This window comes from Akebia trifoliata, chromosome 4, assembly GCF_017979445.1.
Source record: "Akebia trifoliata isolate Shusen 1 chromosome 4, ASM1797944v1, whole genome shotgun sequence".
In the NCBI taxonomy this organism is placed as follows: domain Eukaryota; kingdom Viridiplantae; phylum Streptophyta; class Magnoliopsida; order Ranunculales; family Lardizabalaceae; genus Akebia; species Akebia trifoliata.
The window spans coordinates 36,076,179-36,098,657 of NC_141378.1; the positions used below are offsets into that span (position 1 = coordinate 36,076,179).

The 22,479-nt window shown below is 35.7% G+C and overlaps 1 protein-coding gene across 1 annotated transcript; it reads left to right on the plus strand.

Annotated features, from left to right (window-relative positions):
- The first annotated feature begins 715 nt into the window (after positions 1-715).
- On the plus strand, positions 716-15,687 carry LOC147404814 (PI-PLC X domain-containing protein At5g67130-like). Its single transcript, XM_086440893.1, has 9 exons — positions 716-784; positions 875-955; positions 1,084-1,206; positions 1,281-1,418; positions 13,592-13,690; positions 13,779-14,082; positions 14,164-14,387; positions 14,858-14,944; positions 15,338-15,687. The coding sequence occupies exons 1-9, from the start codon at positions 779-781 to the stop codon at positions 15,485-15,487; spliced, it is 1,212 nt and encodes a 403-aa protein (XP_086297019.1). The 5' UTR covers positions 716-778; the 3' UTR covers positions 15,488-15,687.
- The last annotated feature ends 6,792 nt before the right edge of the window (positions 15,688-22,479 follow it).

The following is a 22,479-nucleotide window of genomic DNA, read 5'->3' on the forward strand; positions in this document are numbered from 1 at the left end:
ACTATCGTGAGTGATTTTTAGTATAGAACCAAGCTTAGCAAACAAATATATTGTAAGAAGTACAATGGAGGTGTTGTCAATTTTTTTATTTTAAATTTTAAGTATAATGGATTTAAGCACATTATATTAATATTTAATATTTAAAATATTATATTAATATTTCTTATATTATATTATATTAATATTTATAATTAAAATGTCAAAAACAATATAGTTTGAAGGCATATTATGATATTAAAAAACAAAAAATAATAACTGGTATAATATAAGGGTATTCTAGTAATTTTTTAGAAGTCATGAGAAGTCAGTATGGTTTCCAAACAGACTTCCAGTACAAAAGTACTTCTGCCAGTACTTCACAGAGTTGATTGTCAAACACCCTTCTGCACAGAATTACTTTTTCAGTTCCTCCACAGAGTACTCCAGCTCCTGTTTTTTGCAGCAGTAGTTCTGCTCCTGATATCCAAACACGCCCTTAGAGACTATTTAGAAAAAAGTCCTTTTAGGAGGAGGGTCTTTTTAGAAATTTTTCTATCACATTACTAAATGCGTGGGCTTAGACACAAACTAGGTACAAGTCCAGCTTACCCATTTATTGAAAAACAAAAGTAGTTCATGCATCATGCAAAACAAATGTGACTTGGATTATAAACTAACTTTAAGGTGTACAGAATCGCAACTCAAAAAAATATCCCGAATCATTAAATATAGAGATTGTCTTCGAGCCTCGAGTGGGCGAGTGAGAAAGAGGTAGGAATTAAAACGAAAAAAAATCAGGATGAAGGCACGTTGCATCTTCTACTCTTCTTCTTCTTCATGTTTATTATTTCTTTTCCGTCTTAAACACAAACACTAATCTCTTATTCACTTGCAGAGGGCAAACTTCTCTCCAAATTTCCACATTATTGCTCTCGTACTCTCAACTTGTTTCTTCATCTGTTCTTCAGCTCTCAAGGTTTCTCTCTCTCTCTCTCTCTCTCTCTCTCTCTCTCTCTCTCTCTCTCTTTAATTAAAAATAAAAAATAAAAAAAATCTTTGGTTTATTTCGTTTTCTCTCTTAAGTGTTTTTTGGTTATTTATTAGGTTGGGCAAACCTGCATTTCAAACCAAAACTGTGACCAAGGTTTACATTGCGAAACATGTGTTGCGAATGGAAATGTCCGACCGAGATGTACTCGAATCCAACCTTTGAACCCGACATCAGAGGTATATAAACAGTCTTCGAAGAACTCTTGCTTTGATCTTCGATTTTTATATTTAATAATAATAATTTTGTTTAGGTGGAGGGACTACCTTTCAATCGATATTCATGGTTAACGACACACAACGCGTTCGCTCGTTTGGGACAGAAGTCAGAAACGGGAGCTATTATACTTGCTCCTACAAACCAGCAAGATTCCATTACTGATCAGCTCAAAGTGAGATAGATTTTCTCTCCGTAATACTCTCTCTCTCTCTAAACTCGGAATCTTGAGTTCTATTTTAGTAACAATCCCTAGAATATTTCCACCAAAACTGTGCACTTGGCGCGCTACCTGGCACGTGTTGAGTCCCAAAGATTTCCTAGTTTTTTTCTTGAGATTTTGAAATCCCTATAAAATATTTTCCTCGGGATGCACAACTACATGGGGGATTTATAGTTATGCCACGTCAGGGAGCGTATGTTGGGGGTTAGAAAATCACGACTTATTATAATTATAAAATGGGAAAGGGCTATTTTCGTCTTTTGACTAAAAAAAAACAGAAAAAAAGCATATACGTCTCTCTCAACCCAACTCGTTTCGTCAGAAAAAGAAAGAGTTTTTTGTTGCATCTTTCCTAACGTGAAGAAAATGTCATTATTAGACTGTCAAGGATTATTATTATCGCGTGTTTTTTCAAAAGTTATTCTACCCCATGCTACTTTCTACCTGCAACACGAATTTACGAAAAAAATACTTTTAAGGGAAATATTAATTTTCCTATTAAAATTACAAAAGTATCATTAATCAAAATATTAGAGAGCTTCCTCTATTGTCACACCAACTTTTGCTAACGGCACCTTATGATGTGTGCTAATTGATTTGTATAAGAATTGGGGTGTCATTATCAAAAGTTGGTGTAGCAAAAGAATATTCAAATTACAAAATATCCCTCAATACTTGCTTAGTTGCTACTCAAAATGCATATGAATTTACAAAAAAATATAATAGTTTTGGGTAAGCAATTTACATGGCAAGGGCACAAAATCATAGATCTTTTTCTTGTGTATCCCGAAGAAAAAATCTATGGTTATGTGCCTTTGTCATGTTAGTCGCATGCCCAAAACCATGTGCATTCCTCACCAAGATTCTTTTTCAAAAGGGTCCGATTAGTTACACACCATTAATCGTTGGTTGCACACCAAATTTAAAAAAAAAATCTTTTCTTTTTTGTTATTGTTTTTTATAACCTTTGTTAACTTACAGGCTACATTTCAATACGTTATCTTCTAGGCCTTAAAATTTATTCATCTTTCTAAGTTTTTTTATTTTCTGCTTGTATTGTAATTTGCTTGTGATATTCACTTATTGTTTGCCAATCTCTCTTTATATTTTTTTAAGAAATTAATATAAACCTATGTTTGAATCTCATCTCTTGGATTTTCCTTATTTCTGATCTACCTAAAGTGTTGACAAAGATATGTTTGTTTTTTTTTTTTTTTTGCTTCTGTATTGTAGAAAAATCTTGCTTTTGTTTACTATTTTGCAATTGCTCTTCTTTTAAATAGAAGTTATCACGAACATTGAATATTAAAAAAAATTAAAAAATACAGACACTATTTTTTAAATATAAAATGAAAAAAAAAAGCATGACCCTTTTTGTTATATGTTGCTGATTTTCTTTAGTGGAATCTTTTTTATGCTGCTATTATTTTTATGGACATTGTTGAGAAAGGAGAAAAAAATTATTAAAAAAAAGAAGTGCATCATTGTTTTTAAAATTATTTCTGGTATGTAATCATCCAAATAATAGGATATCTCCGGATTATTCTTGATTATTCTTGTAATATTCTAGATTAGGATAGTTGGGACTTTCTAGATTATTCTTATAATCTTCTAGAATAGGATAATTAAGATTTTCTAGATTATTCTTGTAATGCCTATAAATACCCTATTTGGGCATTTGTAATAACCATCTAAGAATTCTCAATCAAATAAGATCCTTACATGGTATCAGAGCCTCAAGGCTAACGCCACCCATTTCTTAACACTAGCCGATCACACCTCCACCACAAAAATTTTCTTTCTAAGTCATGGCCTCCACTCCAACCACACCGTCATCAACCACCCCCCCACCCCACCGACATTAATCCTCTAGACAACACCACACACCTCATTGCTATTAATGTTTCAGCACAAGCACCTCTAAAACTCACATCCACAAATTACACCGCATGGCGGCTCCAATTCCAAACGCTTCTCATCGGCTACAACTTACTCGGGTTTATTGATGGAACAAAGTCATGTCCACTTTCCACCATCATGCAAAACGGTGTCTCATCGCCCAATCCCGATTATCTCATATGGATCCGTCAAGACCAACTCTTGCTCAACGCCATCATCGGTTCTCTCACACCGTCACTAATCCCATTCATTACTACTGCAAAAACATCCTATGATGCTTGGACGACTCTTTCCAACACCTATGCTAAGTCGACTCGCGATCGCATTCTCGGTTTCAAGGGTCGCCTCACCAACCCCGTCAAAGGTACTCAGTCTATCACTGAGTATATGCAATGTATCAAAATCACTGTTGATGCACTAGCCCTTATGAACGTCTCGGTTGATTCTGAAGATCTCGTCATGAAAATTCTTAATGGCCTTGACGAGAATTATAAAGAACTCTCTAATGCTATTCAAGCACGAGAAACATCTATCTCTTTCGATGAGTTACATGAGAAATTGCTCAACCATGAAGCACAACTGGCGGCCAAAACAGATTCATCTTCTCCTATCCTTGCCACGGCTTTCCCTGCTACTCGGTCTTCCCCACAGAGTTATGCTTCATCGCGTGGTCTTCCCCGCTCCTTTAACCAAACTCGCGGTCAGTCAGCCCGATCGTCACACGCCTCCTTGACATCTTGGCCTCCATTTTCCGTCGACAATCAAGGATAACGCTCGTATCTCGGTCGCTGCCAGTTGTGTGAACAACACGACCATTCCGCAAAATGTTGTTCCGTTTTCAAGCATATTCCATGGACTCCCACTGTCCAATAGTCACGTCCCGGCCTCGTCCAGCCTATACGGCACCAAGTGCTCACACGGCCACTCATCCATCAGCTTCTTCAACACCATCTGAATGGATCCTAGACTCGGGTGCTTCTCATCACGTCACTACTGATCTTGCGAACCTTTCGCTTCACTTTCCTTATGATGGTTTTGATGACATTGTCATCGGTAATGGTATAGGCCTGGTCATCACTCATACTGACTCCCTAAACCTACCCACTTCATCCTCATTATCCTTCCCAAATACTCTTTGTGTTCCAACTATGACAAAAAATCTTATCTCTGTCTCCCAATTATGTAATACTAACAATGTTGTTGTTGTCTTTTCCATGTCTGGCTTTCAGGTGAAGGATCGTCAAACGGGGGCCCTTCTTCTCCAAGGACCACATAAGGACGGAGTTTATTATTGGCCGGCCACGACGGGCTCGTCAGTTCCACCACGTGCTCTCTTGTCTGTCACTCATTCCTTGTCTTTGTGGCATTCCCGTCTTGGTCACCCATCCCACAAAATTATTCGTCATTTAGCCTCATCTAATGTTTTTTCTTTATCTTCCCGTCTTCTATCAAACTTTTCTTATAATTCTTGCAAAATTAATAAAAGTCACAAGCTTTCGTTTTATGAATCTATCCTTTCATCTTCAACACCCCTTGAATTAATTTTTTCTGACGTGTGGTCTTCTCCTATTCTCTCCGTTGATGGATTTAAGTACTATGTTGTTTTTGTTGACCACTTTACTAAGTACATATGGTTATATCCTCTAAGGCGAAAAGCAGATGTTCTTCAAACCTTTGTCAAATTTAAGTCTCTTGTGGAAAACTACTTCAAAATTAAAATAGTTACCTTATACACAGACAACGGGGGGAAGTATATTCCACTCCGTTCCTTTCTTGCATCTAGTGAGATTACACATCTCACAACACCTCCACATACTTTCGAACACAATGGCTTTTCAGAACGCCGACACCGTCATATTGTTGATACCGGTCTCACCCTCCTTCATCATGCGTCCATCCCTCTTACTTTTTGGCCCTTTGCTTTTGCCACAGCTACCTACCTCATCAACCGCATGCCCAAATCCAATCTCTCAATGAGTCTTCATTTGAAAAATTGTTTGGTCATCCCCTTAACTTTCAAAAGCTTCGTGTCTTTGGTTGTCAGTGTTACCCATGGTTGTGTCCGTATACCGCTCATAAATTGGAACCCCGATCTCGTGCTTGTGTCTTTCTAGGCTACTTCTTAACACAAAGTGCATATATCTGCTATGATCAATCTTCTTCCAAAATATTTACTTCTCGTTATGTTGAGTTCGTCGAAGACGTTTTTCCATTTTCCATGCCCGTTTCATCTGTCCCACCCTCGAGTCCTTCGTCATCTTCCTCTCTTTTCTTTAAAGCCCCGTCTACCTCACTTGGTGGTGCTGCCAGTTCGTCTCTTTTGCTCAATGATAAACCCTCATCCTCGGTTTCGCTCACGGCCTCCAACAATGATTCCTCACCACCGAGCTCTTCCTCTGTCCCTCCCATTCCCTCGATCACTTCCACCTTGCCCAGACCCATTTCTAATAGCCACCCTATGCTCACGCGCTCCAAAAATAACATTCACAAGCCGAACCTCAAGTATTGCCTTATCTCTTCCCATCCATCTACTGACTTTGAGCCCACAAGTGTAACTCAAGCCCTTACTAATCCACGATGGCGCTCTGCTATGTCTACTGAGTTTGATGCTCTCTTTCGGAATGGTACGTGGGATCTTGTTCCTTCTAGTGGCTCGCAGAATCTAGTTGGTTGTAAATGGGTGTTTCGAATCAAGCGCAATCCTGATGGATCTATTGACAAATACAAAGCTCGTCTTGTTGCCAAGGGTTTTCACCAACGACCCAGCATTGATTACTATGACACTTTCAGCCCGGTTGTTAAGCCCACTACTGTTCGTCATGTTCTGAGTCTAGCATTGTCACGAGGTTGGGCTCTTCGGCAACTTGACGTCAATAATGCTTTCCTCCATGGTCATCTTGATGAAGAGGTCTATATGGCACAACCACCTGGCTTTATTGATGCCAATTTTCCCTCTTATGTTTGTAAACTTAAGAAAGCCATCTACGGTCTTAAGCAAGCACCTCGGGCGTGGTATCAAGAACTTCGTAGTTTTTTGCTTCAGTTGGGTTTTGTTCATGCCCAGTCAGACACGTCTCTCTTTGTGTTTAACCACGATGGTCTCATTGCTTACTTCCTGGTATATGTTGATGACTTAATCATCACGGGTAGCGATACTGTTTTTGTTTCTCGCGTCATTGATCAGCTGGCTGTCAAGTTCTCTATCAAAGACTTGGGATCGTTATCCTACTTTCTTGGTATCGAAGTTCTCTTGCACCAAAACTCATGTTTCCTCTCTCAACGGAAGTACATTGTGGACTTACTTGCTCGACACAACATGCTCTTTTCTAAACCGGTTCAGACACCTCTTGCAGTTGGTACTATACTTTCACTTTATGATGGCTCTCCCCCCACGGATGCAACTTTGTATCGACAGGTTATTGGAAGTTTTCAGTACCTCCTTGTCACGCGCCCAGACATTGCCTTCGCAGTTAACAAACTCTCACAATTTATGCATGCACCATCTGAACGTCATTGGGGTGCTGCCAAGCGTTTGCTCCGTTATCTAAACGGTACTCATGATCTTGGACTTCGCCTTCGTGCAAGCTCTTCTCTGTCTCTTCACTGTTTCACCGATGCTGACTGGGCCAGAAACTCTGATGATCGCACATCTATAGGGGCCTAAGTTCTTTTTCTTGGTCCTAATCCCATCTCCTGGAGCTCGAAGAAGCAACGCTCTGTGGCCCGTTCCTCTACTGAAGCTGAGTACAGAACGATTGCCTCTGCTGCATCGGAAGTTTAGTGGGTTAGGTCTCTACTTGCTGAACTTGGGGTTTCACTTCCCTCACCACCAGTTATTTACAGTGATAACATTGGCGCAACGTATCTTTGTGCTAATCCTGTTTTTCACTCTCGCATGAAGCACATCTCCATTGATTATCATTTTGTCCGGGATCTTGTTCAACGCTCTATGCCACGCGTGTCCCATGTTTCTTCTACTGATCAGCTTGCCGACGCTCTTACAAAGCCTTTTTCTCTGACTCGACTACGTGACTTAGTTTTCAAGATTGGTGTCTCCTCTGGATCACCATCTTGAGGGGGCCTAATAGGATATCTCCGGATTATTCTTGATTATTCTTGTAATATTCTAGATTAGGATAGTTAGGACTTTTTAGATTATTCTTATAAACTTCTAGATTAGGATAGTTAAGACTTTCTAGATTATTCTTACAATATTCTAGAATAGGATAATTAAGACTTTCTAGATTATTCTTGTAATGCCTATAAATACCCTATTTGGGCATTTGTAATAACCATCTAAGAATTCTCAATCAAATAAGATCCTTACACCAAATGGAATGCAATTAGTAATGGGTAGTGTGCAACTAGTTGGTCCCTTTACAAAATAGCCTTTATTAAAGAAATAATTCAAATTACAAAAATAGCTCTTTGCACTTCTATAGTAATATGCATATAAATTTATAAAAATATCCTTCAACAAACATATATTAACTTATTATTTAAATTATAACAGTACCCCTCATCAAAGAAATCATTTAAACTATGAAAATTGCCCTCAATACTTGTTACAATAACATACATAAAAATTAACAAAAATACCTCTTAACAAAGATACATTAACTTGCATATCAAAATTACAAAAATACCCTTAATCAATGATACGATAATTTGTATAAGAAAATTATAAAATAACCTCCCATCAAAGAAATTATTCAAATTGTGAAATAGCTCTCAATACTTCCTGCAATAACATATTTATTAGTTTATGAAAATAACTCTCATCAAATTTATATAATAAAACACAATTGTAGGACCCACTTATGTGGGGGATAAACTTTCAACCAGTTAGGATAAACATCTCATCCAATTACTATTTTTGTGGAGTCCACTTTATTGTCTTCCTCTTCACCCCCTTTCATTTTACTATATTTTCTCCTTTTTTCCTTTAATCCACTTTATGACTTTTCATCTTTTACCCCTTAACCTCAACGTTTTTTTAATAATATCCCCCAACTTTATTTTTTTTGTCCTCTTTTACCCCCTAATCTCAAGGAGAATGCGTACGACACAAACGAACTCTAGTGTACATTAAATTGCATTTTTTGAAATTACAAAGAGAGTCATGTTGGAGTGACCTCAAGCTGGAACTTCATACCGCGCTTCATGATGTGAAAGTGGATAGGACCCATAGATGCTTTTCATCAAGATACGAGTGAAAAAGTGTCTATGGTTCCCATCCACTTTCACATCATGAAGTGCGATATGAGGTTCCAGCTTGAGGTCACTGCAGCATTATTTTTATGAAAAGCATCCTTAGTGGCATAAATATTTTAATTACTAAAATAGCCTTCAATACTTACTGCAGTACCTTGTGTTTTTTTTTTTTTTTTTTTAAATATTCATCATCAAAAATATGAAAATTACAAAGAACCCATGAAAAGTAGTTTCAAAATTATAAAAGTACTCCTTATCTTATAAACTATTCAAATTAAGAAATGACCCCCACTATTTGATTCAGTAACATGTGGAGACATCCTACTTCCACATTTGCTTTATTTACTAATTCATCACCATGTTGTAGAGTCTCAATAATGGGCAATGTTCTAAAATTAGTTTTCACCATTTTGGATATTTTCTAGAGCTTTGGAGACCTTGTTTACATTTAAAATACACCCCAAAGATTAGAAACCAGCCACTTAGGATCACACCAATATTTCCAAGAAAATCACTAACTTAAAAAAAAATAAATAAATAAAAAAATACAGTTTAAAACACTTTACCAAGATTAGAAAGCAACATTTCGATTCAAATTGGATATTACCTAAAAAGTCTCATATATTTTTGAAAATGATCCATACACCCTTCTTTTTATAAGTAAAATTACATTGATGAAGATGGTCGAAGTGACCAGTTACAAATGGACCAAACAACAAGAGAACCTAAGAATTATCAAATAACACAAGCCCCACTTTTATGCAAAATCTTCGAAGAACACTCCTGTAAATTTCTACAAGGTATGCTTGGTCAAAGGTACTTGGAAAATTATCCAAGTACCCTTGACCAAACATATCTTTTAGAAATCAAGTTACTGATGACAAATCATCTTTGGACATAGAATTTATCAACTTAGGATAAAATCGGACACTTTCTAAAAATTCTCATTTTTTGAAAAATGACCAGAATGCCTTGGTCAGGCTTGCTTCCATTTATAGACCAAAATGTTATAAAATACATGAAATGATCAATTTTAACTAAAATTTAGCAAAAAAATTTATAAGGTTAAAAATCCTTAGAAAATATTCTCATATTAAAAATTTCCATATGAATATATAGGTGACCATATCTTTGATATGTTGTTTTTAAAAATTCATATGAAATGTTATAGTAGAAAATACTGAGGGTATTTTTTGAGAAGGTATTTCATAAATTCATACCATGTTATAATAGGAGTTATTTGAGTATTTTTGTGATTCGAATAGTGTTTTTATTGAGGGGAACTTTTTAATTTCAATATGCAAATTACTATATATGTCTTTGGGGCATTGTCGTAAATTTAGAACTTATGTTGCCACACCAATTTTCCACGCGAATTAATTAAATTATATGCGCCACACCAAAAAAGGAATGTGTACACAATTTATTGAAAAATAAATATATGCACCATTTTTTGTACTGCACACCAATGCTTTAGGACAAAACAATGAAAAAACATTATGAGTGAAACATTAAATGAAATAGAGATTCTTTTGCATCCATTCTTTTCTTACACAATTCATATTGTTTATTGAAGATTTGAAATTCATTGGCTATTGTAAAAGTTGGTGTGGCAATAGAACATCTCTAAATTTATATCTATGTAATAAAAGAGGACGTTTGTCCCTTCGCTTTATCTTAATCTTTGTCCCACATAAAAAAGGTTGGGATTTAGTCTAGTCATGAATCTCGAAGACAACTTTCAATTTTATTTCCTTTTCTCTTCACTACCTTTCCAAGAATACTTCTCCGACTTTATTATTCTTCATCTTCTAACCCCTTTTACAAGAATACCCCTTCAACTTTATATATTATCTTTCCTCTACCGATTCTACTCCCCCCATAGAGGATGCCTATGCTTACAAACTCTAGTATATGTTAAGGTAGCAAGCACTGAGGATATTTTTGTAAATGGAATAGTTTATTTGATGAGCTTAAATAAATTAAAATTTATTTATATCTTATTTTAATAAGAAATCACTTAACGGAATAAATTTGTAGGAGATCTATTGGTGGCTACCAAGCATCTATAAAGTTTCCATTGGAAAACATTTGCATTACAAATAATTTGCAAATGCTAATGACTTGTAGTGTACCGAGTAGGGCCTAAGAATTTTAAAATGTGGGGTTTTTACCTCGATTGGTCCAGGTAAATCTTCTTTTGGCGAATTGGCCTCACAACCCAGGATTGCACATGAGGCATGATCCTAGTGTAAAGATAACTCAAAACATGATTCTTGTCATTGCATATTTTCTTCTTTGTCAAGAAAATTTTAAAAGATAAACTTAATATTTTTCAATATTTATTATGGGTAGAATATTTCGAATGCATTAATGATTTATAACTCAAAAGTATATTTAGCTTAGATTTCGATCAACAAGACTCTCTTTTCTCTCGTTACAATAGTATATCACACAAGTCAATGGTAGTTGTAGACACATGCACGTAGATTTCACTCAAGAAATCTCTACTTCTATATGGGGTTGGGAGTCACCACCATTCTTAAAAGTAAGGTGTGAATGATAACATATAATTCAATTTTGTAAAATCATCTTTTCTTTGAAAGCGACTCCTTGACTAATCTTAACCAAGAGATTTGATAAAGAAGGTTCGGTTGAAGGATAGGGGGAAGGTGTTAGACACCCCATCCTACCTACCAAGTTATTGATCATATAGGAGGACTTAGACTATTTTTTGAAAGTGTTTTGGTTAGTAAGGTGTTGACACATGGATGTATGTATGTATGAATATTTAAGTGGGCAGGTTTTTGGTGATGCATGTTAAATTCCCGATAATTTGGATTTTATGTTTGCTTAGAGTTGGGGAACACTAATCCTTAAGGATAGAACCCTTGAAGACTCTAGCATATCTAGTGATGATGAATGCTAACGAGAATGTGCTCAAGGATGAGCTTTAAATTTTTTTCGTAAAGTTCCTAGAGATATTCCATCGGTTGTGAATACTCTTTAAAACCATTACCTAGTTTATACATAAACTACATGAATGGTGCTTGTATGCTTTTAACTAGAGGATCACCTCATGTGCTTTTAACATATTATGGACTTACAAATGCAGAGGATCACCTCATGATGAGGGTGTACTCCCTAACCTTATTTTTCCAATAATGAAATTTAAACTACATGGATGGTGCTTGTATGCTTTTAACTATATGAAGTGTCCATGAATGTACTCACAAGGGACTTATTAGGAAATCAAAGGTAAGGGGGGTCACCTCATAAGGTGTATACTCCCTCTTTCACCTTATCCTATTAAATGCTTATGTTATGATGACGAACTTGAAACTACATTACATGATTTAGAATTCTAAAAATAAAGAATTGAGGGAGGTAGAAGTGTGATTGGGGGAATGCAAGGAAAGAAAGGCACAACTACTTTGTATCCTACCTTGGTCTTCTTCTTCCTTTGTTTCTTATTCTTATTCTTTCTTAAATCTTCATGGTTGGCCTTCAAGAATATGTGAAAGGGTATTTTGACAGAGTTTTGGGACTTTAAAAGGTCTCACGAAGAGAAATGGAAAGGATTTTGAGAAGAAGAGAGCTCTCCCTTTTTCTTTGGAGGGGTCCTCTATACAGAGGCCTTTGGAAGACCCTTAGGGATATAATAGTCCGCAAATCAAAAATTCAACTTAATTGCACTAAAATCACAATGAATGACTTTGAATACCTTTGAGCAGAGAGGCCTTAATTGTCATTTACACCCTTGTGAGTCTTACCAATCATGATGAACAAGGGATAAGAGTGTAAATCTCCCTCAACGTCTCGAGATAATTATTTGAGGGATTGAATTGTCCATTCCATTGAGAAAAGCTTGAATTTTATAAAAACCAATGGGAGGGGTATGCAATTATCCAAACATGTAGGGATTTTAGAGTCAATTACTCTCCCTTGAGTCTTAACAACTTGGGGTTGGGAGGGTAATTGCTCCTAGGTTCTAGCGAATTCTCTTTGATGGGTAAAAGGTTCTAAGTCCCTTGAACTTTGTCAAATTACATAGAAACTGTGATGAAAGGTCCCAAAAAAAAAAGGGTTTTAAAGTTCAATTACTTTGCTTTGAGTCTCAACAAACTAAGGTTAGGGATGTAATTGGCCTTTGAAAATGAGAAGAGTCAATTTTTGATGATTTGCAAAATTACAAGAAAATCAAGGACGAGGGATTAGAAATGAACTAATGCAAGGGTAGAGAGGGCAACTCACCTTGAGGTCTCTTGGAAAATGGAGGATTAGAGAGGGCAACTCACCTTGAGGTCTCTTGGCAAATGGAGGATTAGAGAGGGTTAAGGTGTAAAACACCTTAACAGTAACACATGGAGTGAGAATCCAGAAAATAATATAATTACAGTTTGGTCCTTGTCTCAGGCAAGAACTACGCAGAATTTTCACTGGTCCTTGGGGTACCCACAAACCAGGTCAAAATTGGATGGGTCCTTGGGGGACTCACAGACCAGAACTAAAGAGCTTGGGATGGCTCTTCAAGCCTTGGGCCGCCCTGAAATTGGCCTTTGGATGATTTTGTAGGCCAAGCTCTACACATCCTGGGAGCTCTCAGGCTCTGTTCAAATAAATTGGGGTGTCCACAGTAGTAGAATAGAAAATGCCCACTTGCACTCTTAGACTACCAAAATTCAACCTTAGTGACTAGCCAATAGGTTGGAGTATTTTCATTGTGGACTGATCTATGTGTTTGTGTTTTACACTTACAATCAAAACAAATGACTGGAAATCACCAATTTGGCAATTTCAATGATTTTGGTGTATAAAACCATCAAAGGGTGAGCCATATTTTTGTAGTGTCAGTCGACCTACATAGTTAGTTTTGGATCTTGTTCATGGTTTTCAAAATATCCTTGCATAATTTCACAATTTTAACTCTCTTTTTCTTTGTTTTAATCTTTCTTTTCCCTTATAGATTAAGTTAAATTGCCTCTGAGTTAAAGAAATGAGTTATCTTGCAGAATGGTGTTAGAGGTTTGATGCTGGATTTGTATGATTTCGAAAATGACATCTGGTTATGTCACTCCTTCGGTGGCCAATGTTATAACTTCACAGCATTTGTAAGTATTTATGTCAAGATTGCTTTAACTATACACATTAATATCAACTAAACAATCTTCAATCTAATTAATCTATTTTTTAAACTAGCAACCAGCTATTAATGTGCTGAAAGAGATCCAAGTATTTCTTAATTCAAACCCAAGAGAGATCGTCACCATCATCATCGAAGACTATGTTACATCCCCTCAAGGCCTGACTAAGGTATTCGATGCTGCTGGCCTTAGGAAATTTTGGTTCCCAGTGTCACAAATGCCCAAAAATGGTAAAGATTGGCCTAGTGTCAAGAACATGATCCAGAAGAACCAACGTTTGATAGTTTTTACATCAAAATCAGCTAAGGAGGCTTCTGAGGGGATTGCTTATGAATGGAATTACCTTGTTGAGAACCAATGTGAGTTTATCAAATTTTATAGCAAGTAATTCAAATGGTTTGAGGTAAGGGTTTAGTTTTAATGGTAGGCTTAAATTATAGATGGCAATGGTGGGATGAAGGCTGGTTCCTGCCCAAACCGTGCAGAATCGTCTCCAATGAACACGACGTCAAGATCACTTGTATTGCAGAATTATTTTCCTTCAATTCCTGATGAATTGGAAGCTTGCAAGCATAATTCAGCTCCACTTATTAGCATGATGAACACTTGTTATGAAGCCGCGGGCAAACGGTGGCCTAACTTCATTACTGTTGATTTTTACAAGGTATGGCTTATAGTACATGAAATTGCTTCCGTTTGGTTTGGTTTCGATTGGATTGTTTGATTCTTATTTTAGATGGTCAAGATCCTATATTAGGAACTGATTTTTTACAATCTAGAATTCCGTTTGGCTACTATGTTTTAAGAAATTGATTTGAGAATCTAAAATCAGTGTCTCGTTCAACAATTTCAGTAGTTGACTCATTTACTTTATTTTTAATTGGGATGTGATAAGTAAAAGCTGGGGTGCTAATAGCAGCTCTCTTAAAACACCCAAAATGGGTCTTGCCTTGTTTCTAATTTTAGCTGATTTCTCTCTCTGATTATGGGATAATCTTTTTTTTAATATGAATTAACTATAAAAAAGAATCTTAGAATCTGATTATGGGCAATAGTCGGATTCTAGAATTCAAACAAAATGGCCCCTCCAACATCCGATTGAGGTTTAGTTAATTATATGTTTTGGGATTGCAGAGAAGCGATGGAGGGGGAGCTCCAGAAGCGGTAGATGTAGCGAATGGTCATCTAGTTTGTGGGTGTGGTAGCATCTCTTATTGCAAGGTCTGCTTCTAGTACTTATTACTGTTAAAATTACCATAACTGTCTAAGTTAATGGCTATTGGTGATATTAAGCATGGAGAGAGAGTTCTTTTAGATAAATTATATTGCCACCCCAATTTTTTTATCGCACACCAATTGTAGCTACTATTTATATAAATCTATGTTGAAGACATTCTTTGGTGAAAAAAGAAAAAGAAATGGAAAAATAAAATGATTCTCTGCCCGCCCCCCTCCCCCCCCATATACCATATAACTTCATGTTTATAATTTAGAATGTTATGAGGAAAGTTGGTGCGGCATATGGGAGGAGACAATGAAATATTTGGAGATTAATATGGAGCTCTTAAGCTAACCTTTAAATTTGACTGTTAGTTTGTTATTATGAATGAGCAGGCAAACACAGTGTTCGGTACATGTGGAGACACAGCGATGGCACCTACCCCAAGTGTAATAGCTCCAGACTCGGGGGCTGCATCTGAAGATAATCGACCATTTCAACTGTTGTACTTAGTAGGGATGGTTTCCATGATGATTCTCCTGTAATTTTATGTGTAGATTTTATCAAACAGGGCAACCAAGAAGCCAACATTACTGTGCCACTAAGTGTTTCAAAAATATTTAGAAGATATAAGTGGGTATTCTCTCTTTGGTATTCTTCCACATTTATGTAATTTTTTATAAATGTACCCTTGTTTTTTTAAAACTTCAAATAGAAAGGCTCATTATAAGGGTATACAAGAAAATTTAAGTAAATGCAGCCATATTAGAGGAAAAAAAGAAAACCATATGACACTAATTTTGGTTTCATGCATGCCTTGCTTTGTATAAGAGAGCTACTATTGTCACACCAGTTCCTATATAAATCAGCAAAGAATTGCACACAGTTGGCGAGCGCTAGTAAAAATTGGTGTGTCAATAATCCCCCCTTTTCTTAGGTTTGATTCATGATTATACTCACGTGAAGTACTCAAATAGAAATGAACAAAAACTTTTATAAATAGCCCATTTGTGTTTAGTCTTCGTGTCTCATATTATGTTTGTCCAATTTGTTTGTTATGTCGCATGGTTTACACATACCCTTCCACGTTTTTGGTGAATATTTGTGATATCCGATTTCTCAATCAGATGTTGTGCCCCATGTCCCCGGTCTTACATTTAGATTAATAAGAAATGACTTAAATACTCTCACCTTCAACTTCTATGGATTTTATTTTCAATGTATTCAACTTTATCCACAATCCATCTTTTTCATCTTTGCCTTGATCCTTTTGTAAAACAGAAGCTTAGATTTTTCTATCAAAATTCTATCAATGTCTATTTTCCAATAAATCTTATATTTTTCCTTGAGGATTGAAGTTGAAGTAGACGTAGATGTAATCTTAATGTTGAAGATGAGGGTACACAATTTTATCCAAGTGGTTAGAGATGATAGGTATGGGAAGAAAGGATTCTTTTGCCAAAAGTTGAAGACTGGGTCATGTTCTACGAGTCACTCAACAAAGACCCAAGTCAAACAACATATCATCTATTTGAAAACGCGGGGTATCTTAACATTCATCAAAATGTGGAAGGGTATATATGTCCAAATCACAGTTCCAAGTCAAATAGCATCTCCTCAATTTGGAAACGCAAGGTATCTTAATATTTATCAAAATGTCCAAGGGTATGTCCAAATCACCTATTTCAATTCGATAGATATCAATTTTGTTTGGGTTTTGTCAACATGTGCCCCTAAGTGCACACGTTAAATTGCAATAAATACACCTGGGAAATTGAATTTTGTACCAAAAATGTCCTTAAAAGAATAAACTTTTTTTCTTATTCAACACGTTAAACTGCAATAAATACACTTGGGAAATTGAATTTTGTACCAAAAATGTCTTTAAAAGAACGAACTTTTTTTTAAAACCAAAATACATCTAGATGCTTATTCAAAAGGTGTGTTTATTGTACTTTAACCTGTGCCCTTACAAGTAATCGATTACTTTAACTTGTGCCCTTACAAGTAATCAATTTCGTATGTTTATTGTTTTCGGTGAGAATCTGATTGTCCAATTAGGGTTTTTAGAAGGCATGCAAAATTAATATAGGTAGTGTGAAAACAAATACCTGTAATCTTCTTTAAGATTTGTAACTTGTTGCTGAAGACTTTGATTCATGTGTTAATTGCACTTGCACAAAAATTCTCTAATGTCCAAGTCAATTTTCTAGTAAAAAGTCAAGCTCTCATGAATTGAAATCGATACATATATATACGTAGTTGTCTTCACAAAATTTATGGATTTATGTCCCAAATATGATACTTCCTTGATTTTAGTCAAACTTATTGCAATTGCTTTTTATTTCTCGTAATTACCTTATTACTCAGAATCTTGAGTTATAGAGTCTTTGAATCTCAAATTTCCCGACCTGGTTGCTTTTCCACGAGATCCAACTTTCAAAATTCTCAATAGATAACATAGGTTCAAAGAGTCGGGGGGTTAGATTCCTTGGCAACATCATTTTGTTGAGTGCCTTTAGAAAAGCATGCATAACCACTAGCTCAATGACACATATGTTCCCTAAGGCTATGCATGGATTGAGAGGAGAAACTCATTAAGGCTGTGTTTGAATTGAGAGAAGTGAAGAGAAGAGAAACTCATTAAGAGAAGAAAAGAGAAGTGCAATTTCGCTCTACCATGTTTAGATTAACAAGAGAGAACTTGGCATAACTTTGGAATTTTAAAATAACTTAAAAGAGATCTAGGGGCAGAGTTGGCATTATAAAATATTTTAAAAGGATTTCTCTCTATTTCTCTTCACTTTTGGAGAAAAATAAAACTTATTTTTTTTTCTCTCCTCGTCTTTCCAATTCTTTTGTGGCACCCCCGAACACTAACACAAATCCATATGCCAGATCTCGAGGTATTAGGTAGCACTCTGAGGCTTCGGCATGATTTCCTTCGTTTATGCTAGCATTTCAAGGAACTAAAAAAAAAAAACCTGATAAACCAATGCAACAAATCCTATATGTATACAGAATAACAACGGAAGCCTAATTACGTTCAACAACGTAAACTAGATCAGAGTGCGGAAGGTGTAACAATATACATGATTTATCAAAAATACGCTCCCTTTAACATGAACCTAACACTCGACTCAAAATCTATGTATAACCTGCACGGACAAACAATGCTAGATATAGCCCTAGTGCTCAACAGGTAGCAGACTCTGGTCATCTATATGACCAAGTAGATGCTCCACACCCTCTGACTCCACGCCTGCCTTAGTAATTGTAGGTTCTGAAACTAAAAAAAATGGGAAAGAAATGGTGAGTAACAATAGTTATCCAGTAGGTAAACAAACAATTCTCACTAATAACTTCTCCTAATATGAACACGTAATCATTCACAATCATTTCAATATATGCATGGTTTTACAAGATAAACTACGATTAATTGATACATATACCTAGGGATGAGCAACTAAATAGCTAAAATTCACATTAAAACAAGTAACAATACTTATAATATAACATTTTCTTTTTATCTAATTCTAATTTATAATATCAAAATAGTAAATATGTTTTTCATTTTATAATTCAAAATATAGCAGCAGATACATATTACACAATGGTAGAGTAGTGGAATTAGAGAGTTGGGATTCTACGACTGGATCATTCCCAGTCGGGATATGATGTTCCAACAATAAAGTATTAGTTCTTGATTTTATGGCTGATCGATGCATTACCACACTTGTAGGATTATTTATTCAGTTCAGGTTGGCCATTTGATGTGAGCATAAGCAATAGGTCTCATTTCGACGTGTCAAGACGTTTAATTACTATAGACTGTTAGTGATCACTGATCAATTATCTTCGTCTATGCCTATCAGGCGTGCATGTGATCCCCATTATACATCCCCATTCATGTACAACCACCTTTACATTACCAGTTCATGGATAAAGACAGAGAAGAATAAACCCAAATTCTAATCATGACTCCACTCTCATACCCGTCTTATACCACGTATGAGCTTGGTTGTTCCCACTGTACATCTCAGGATAACATGTCATTCCGGATGATATGACAGACTATCCCTTTGGACATTCATAAACTCTTTAAAAATTCACAAAATAGCTACATATATATTATTTTCTTTGAAAACAAAGGAGAAATTAACATATAGAGTTGATAATGGATATCAAGTTTCCTACCATGCAACAGTAGCCCACTGACCTAAAATAAATAACAGTATGAAAATTAAACTACGCTTTATGTTACAGAAAGTAAATAAACATGCACCCGAAAGTAAATTACCCTAGATATCCATTTGTAAACCTACACACAACACAACCATGTAAAATGTAGACATCACCTATCAGGTGTGACTTTAACATTTTACCGTTTCTCCCATTTTCTCTTTTTTCTGTATTTATTATTTTTGCCATTTTCCAACACTAACTATTTTTTTGAATGTTTATCAAAACAATTAATCCACCCACGAATCAATTTTTAAAGTGCGATAAAAACACATCAACCATGAAGGTCTTCGCATGAATTTGAAATAAACGAAAAGAATTTTACATTTTGAAACACATCACAAATTTTCGTTAAAAACCCCCTATAATTACCAATAGGTATTGAAAGTTTCTTACCAAAGATCGTGGTTGTCGAAGGTGAAGAAATGACATAGAAGTCGAGGTGTACATCACGAGAATAGATGTTGGGTAGTCTTGGGTATGAAACGATTAATGGTTTGTGAAGATCTTGATGACGATGCTCACATTCCCTTCTACAATGATAGATGAATTCACTTCCAAATAGATGAAGCATTGAGTGGAGTGCATCGAAACCTACTCGCTAGGTTTTGGTGAGAGACGGAAAAGAAGAAAGGGAAACTAAGATCAAGGATGGTAGAAACGTAGAGCTCGTCGACACCAACAACTTTCTCTTCTGCATCGAGGCTCAATGGTATCTTGTTCACAATAGATCTTGAAGTGAAGAGGGTTGAGTCGACTAGGGGTTTTGGTGTCGTTAGAGAAGAGAATGAAATAAAATAACTTAATAGTTCTTTTATTTATAAGGGTTTGAGGGAAAAATGGGTATTTTCTAATTTATTTCTATTATTGACGGTATCTCGACTTTTTGGACTCGAAAATTGACGAATGAGTATTCCATTCTTGATAACTTTTCATTACGAAAATAATAGTGCGATCGAATTTTACTAATTCTCACTCTAATAAAAACTTATCTTTTAGGTCTCGTCCGACATGAAAATCGAGGATTTTATAATTTTTTCGTTCGAACTCGAATTTGAGCATGGTTTCAGGTAAAAATATGTTTTTCAACCATTTCAAATCAATGGTGAAGTTAGATTTTATCAAAAGTGAACTGAACAAAATTCAAGAATTTCTACCTAAAGTCCCATTTTTAAAATTTTCTCAAAATTTTACTACTTGGATTTCTTATAGATACTGTATACACCCCAATTTGCATGAACCCGTTAGGAGAATCTGATTTCCTTCAATTGATTTTGATTTAAAACTCGAGATTCTCGACAGACCCACATTGCCACGTGGCATCATTTTAATGCATACATGCATACATGCATCATATCACATAATTTTGCATGCTCAACCTTGTCTCTAACTCAGTCTAATTCCATACCACCTTTATGATCCAATCCGGATCCACAACCATTCACCATTCACCACTCCATCACCCATACCATAACCAAGGTCCATTTCCAAATCCAACCTAAGCCCAAGACAAAGCCTACCTTCTAATCCAAATTCAAATCCATTCTTTTAGCCCACCCTTAAAGTCCATAGTCCATAACCCAAGTCCATCACCTAAGCCCAATACCAAGTCCATTCCAAGCCCATTCTCTCACACCCCTTCAAAAGATGACACTGAAAGCGCCCTTGATCCGCGGGGTGCGTGGATCCGCTTTTGACCTTTGAGGTTTGGGAGTCGCCACCTAGTTATTATGGTCTAGGAACCGAATTTTGACTCTAAAAGGCAAATAAACTAATCTACGAAAGAAAAATACGGGTCCGGGGATCACGCTACGGGGTTAGAAGGTGTTAGGCACCAACCCCGCCCGGCAACCGTCGGTCTCTACTAATCCCAAATAAGACTACATTGCTAACAAAAAACCTAGATAGAAAAAATAAAAGAGAGTTTACTTTTTAACGTAACGGTTCTATTCCCTCAAATTTGATAAAATTGCGTACCGTACTCCTTGCTTCGTTCTGTCTCCAGATCTGATTTTGGATCTCCGAGGCAAGGTATCTCTTTCTTAGATCTGGATTCTTCGAATTTTATTATCGATTTTGTGGTATTTTTGAAGGGCTTCTAGGGGTTTTTCAAGCTAAAATCGAAGTGTGGGTGTTAGACAAGGAGTTGGGGCTTCAAAATTAAGGTTTATGGGAGGTTAGGGCAATTTTTGACCTACTTCTCTTAGGGTTTATGATTTTATCCCAAAATAGGCTGTGGAGGCTCCTATTTATAAAGTTTTTTAGAAGAATTAGGGTTTGATTAGGGTTTCTTTTAGGGTTTTAATTACAGTTTTGACTTTAGTCTTATGAGATTGACTTGATTACGGTTTTAATTAGGATTTTGACTTTAGTATTATGAGATTGACATGATTAGGATTTTAATTAGGGTTTTGACTTTAATCTTATGAGATTGACTTGATTAGTTTAGATTAGGGTTTTAATTAGGGTTTTGACTTGATTAGTTTAGATTAGGGTTTTGACTTTTAGTCTCATTTGATTGACTTTAAGATTTTGACTTTAGTATTTCTTGATTGACTTTAATTTCTCGACTTTAGTCTTTCTTGGTTGACTTTTAATATATTGACTTTAGTCTTACTTGATTGACTGTAAGATTTGGAGAACCCCCTTTTATATCTTTAATTCTTTGGGCCCCCAGATGGAGGGGTCCTTGAATAAATATCCTAGCAACCATTAACAATTTTGCCTGAAAGCCCGATTGATCGATTTTTTGGTTCAAAATTTTAAATTAATTTTATTAATATTTCACTTTACATTATTTAATATTTTATTTATTAATTTCATAATTTTTAATTATTAAATTTGTAAAATTATCGTTTTGCCCTCGGAGAAAACTTTTTACGTTTTAAGTCATTTTTCAATGTTCCAGGATGTTTTGGAATCAGATTTTCATAAGGAATTCAATGGGAATGTTGGTTTTTGTCATTTATGAATTTTTTTGTATAAACTAATCGTGAACTTTATGAGGGGTATTTTTGTAATTTTGTCGAATTCTGTAAAAATTGACGAAATAATTTATTTGGTTGCGATTTGTTATTTTATGTGTTTGAATGAGTTTTCCTAAGCGTAACGTAGGCTCTAGGGTTATTTTGATGTTAGGGTATTTTGGTAATTTAGTCATTTTTAGTGATTTTTATCGTGAAACTTCTTTTTGGTCTGCAAGATGATGATTTCTATGTTTCTGGAGTCGTATTTCCCTAGCATAGCATGATTTCTATAGTTTTGTCAGTTCGAGATACCTCATCCGGATTTCTGA

Coding starts and splice junctions, on each gene's coding strand:
- LOC147404814 (XM_086440893.1), top strand. Junction 1,419..13,591: donor CCATTACTGATCAGCTCAAA/GTGAGATAGATT, acceptor GTTATCTTGCAG/AATGGTGTTAGAGGTTTGAT. Junction 14,083..14,163: donor TTACCTTGTTGAGAACCAAT/GTGAGTTTATCA, acceptor CTTAAATTATAG/ATGGCAATGGTGGGATGAAG.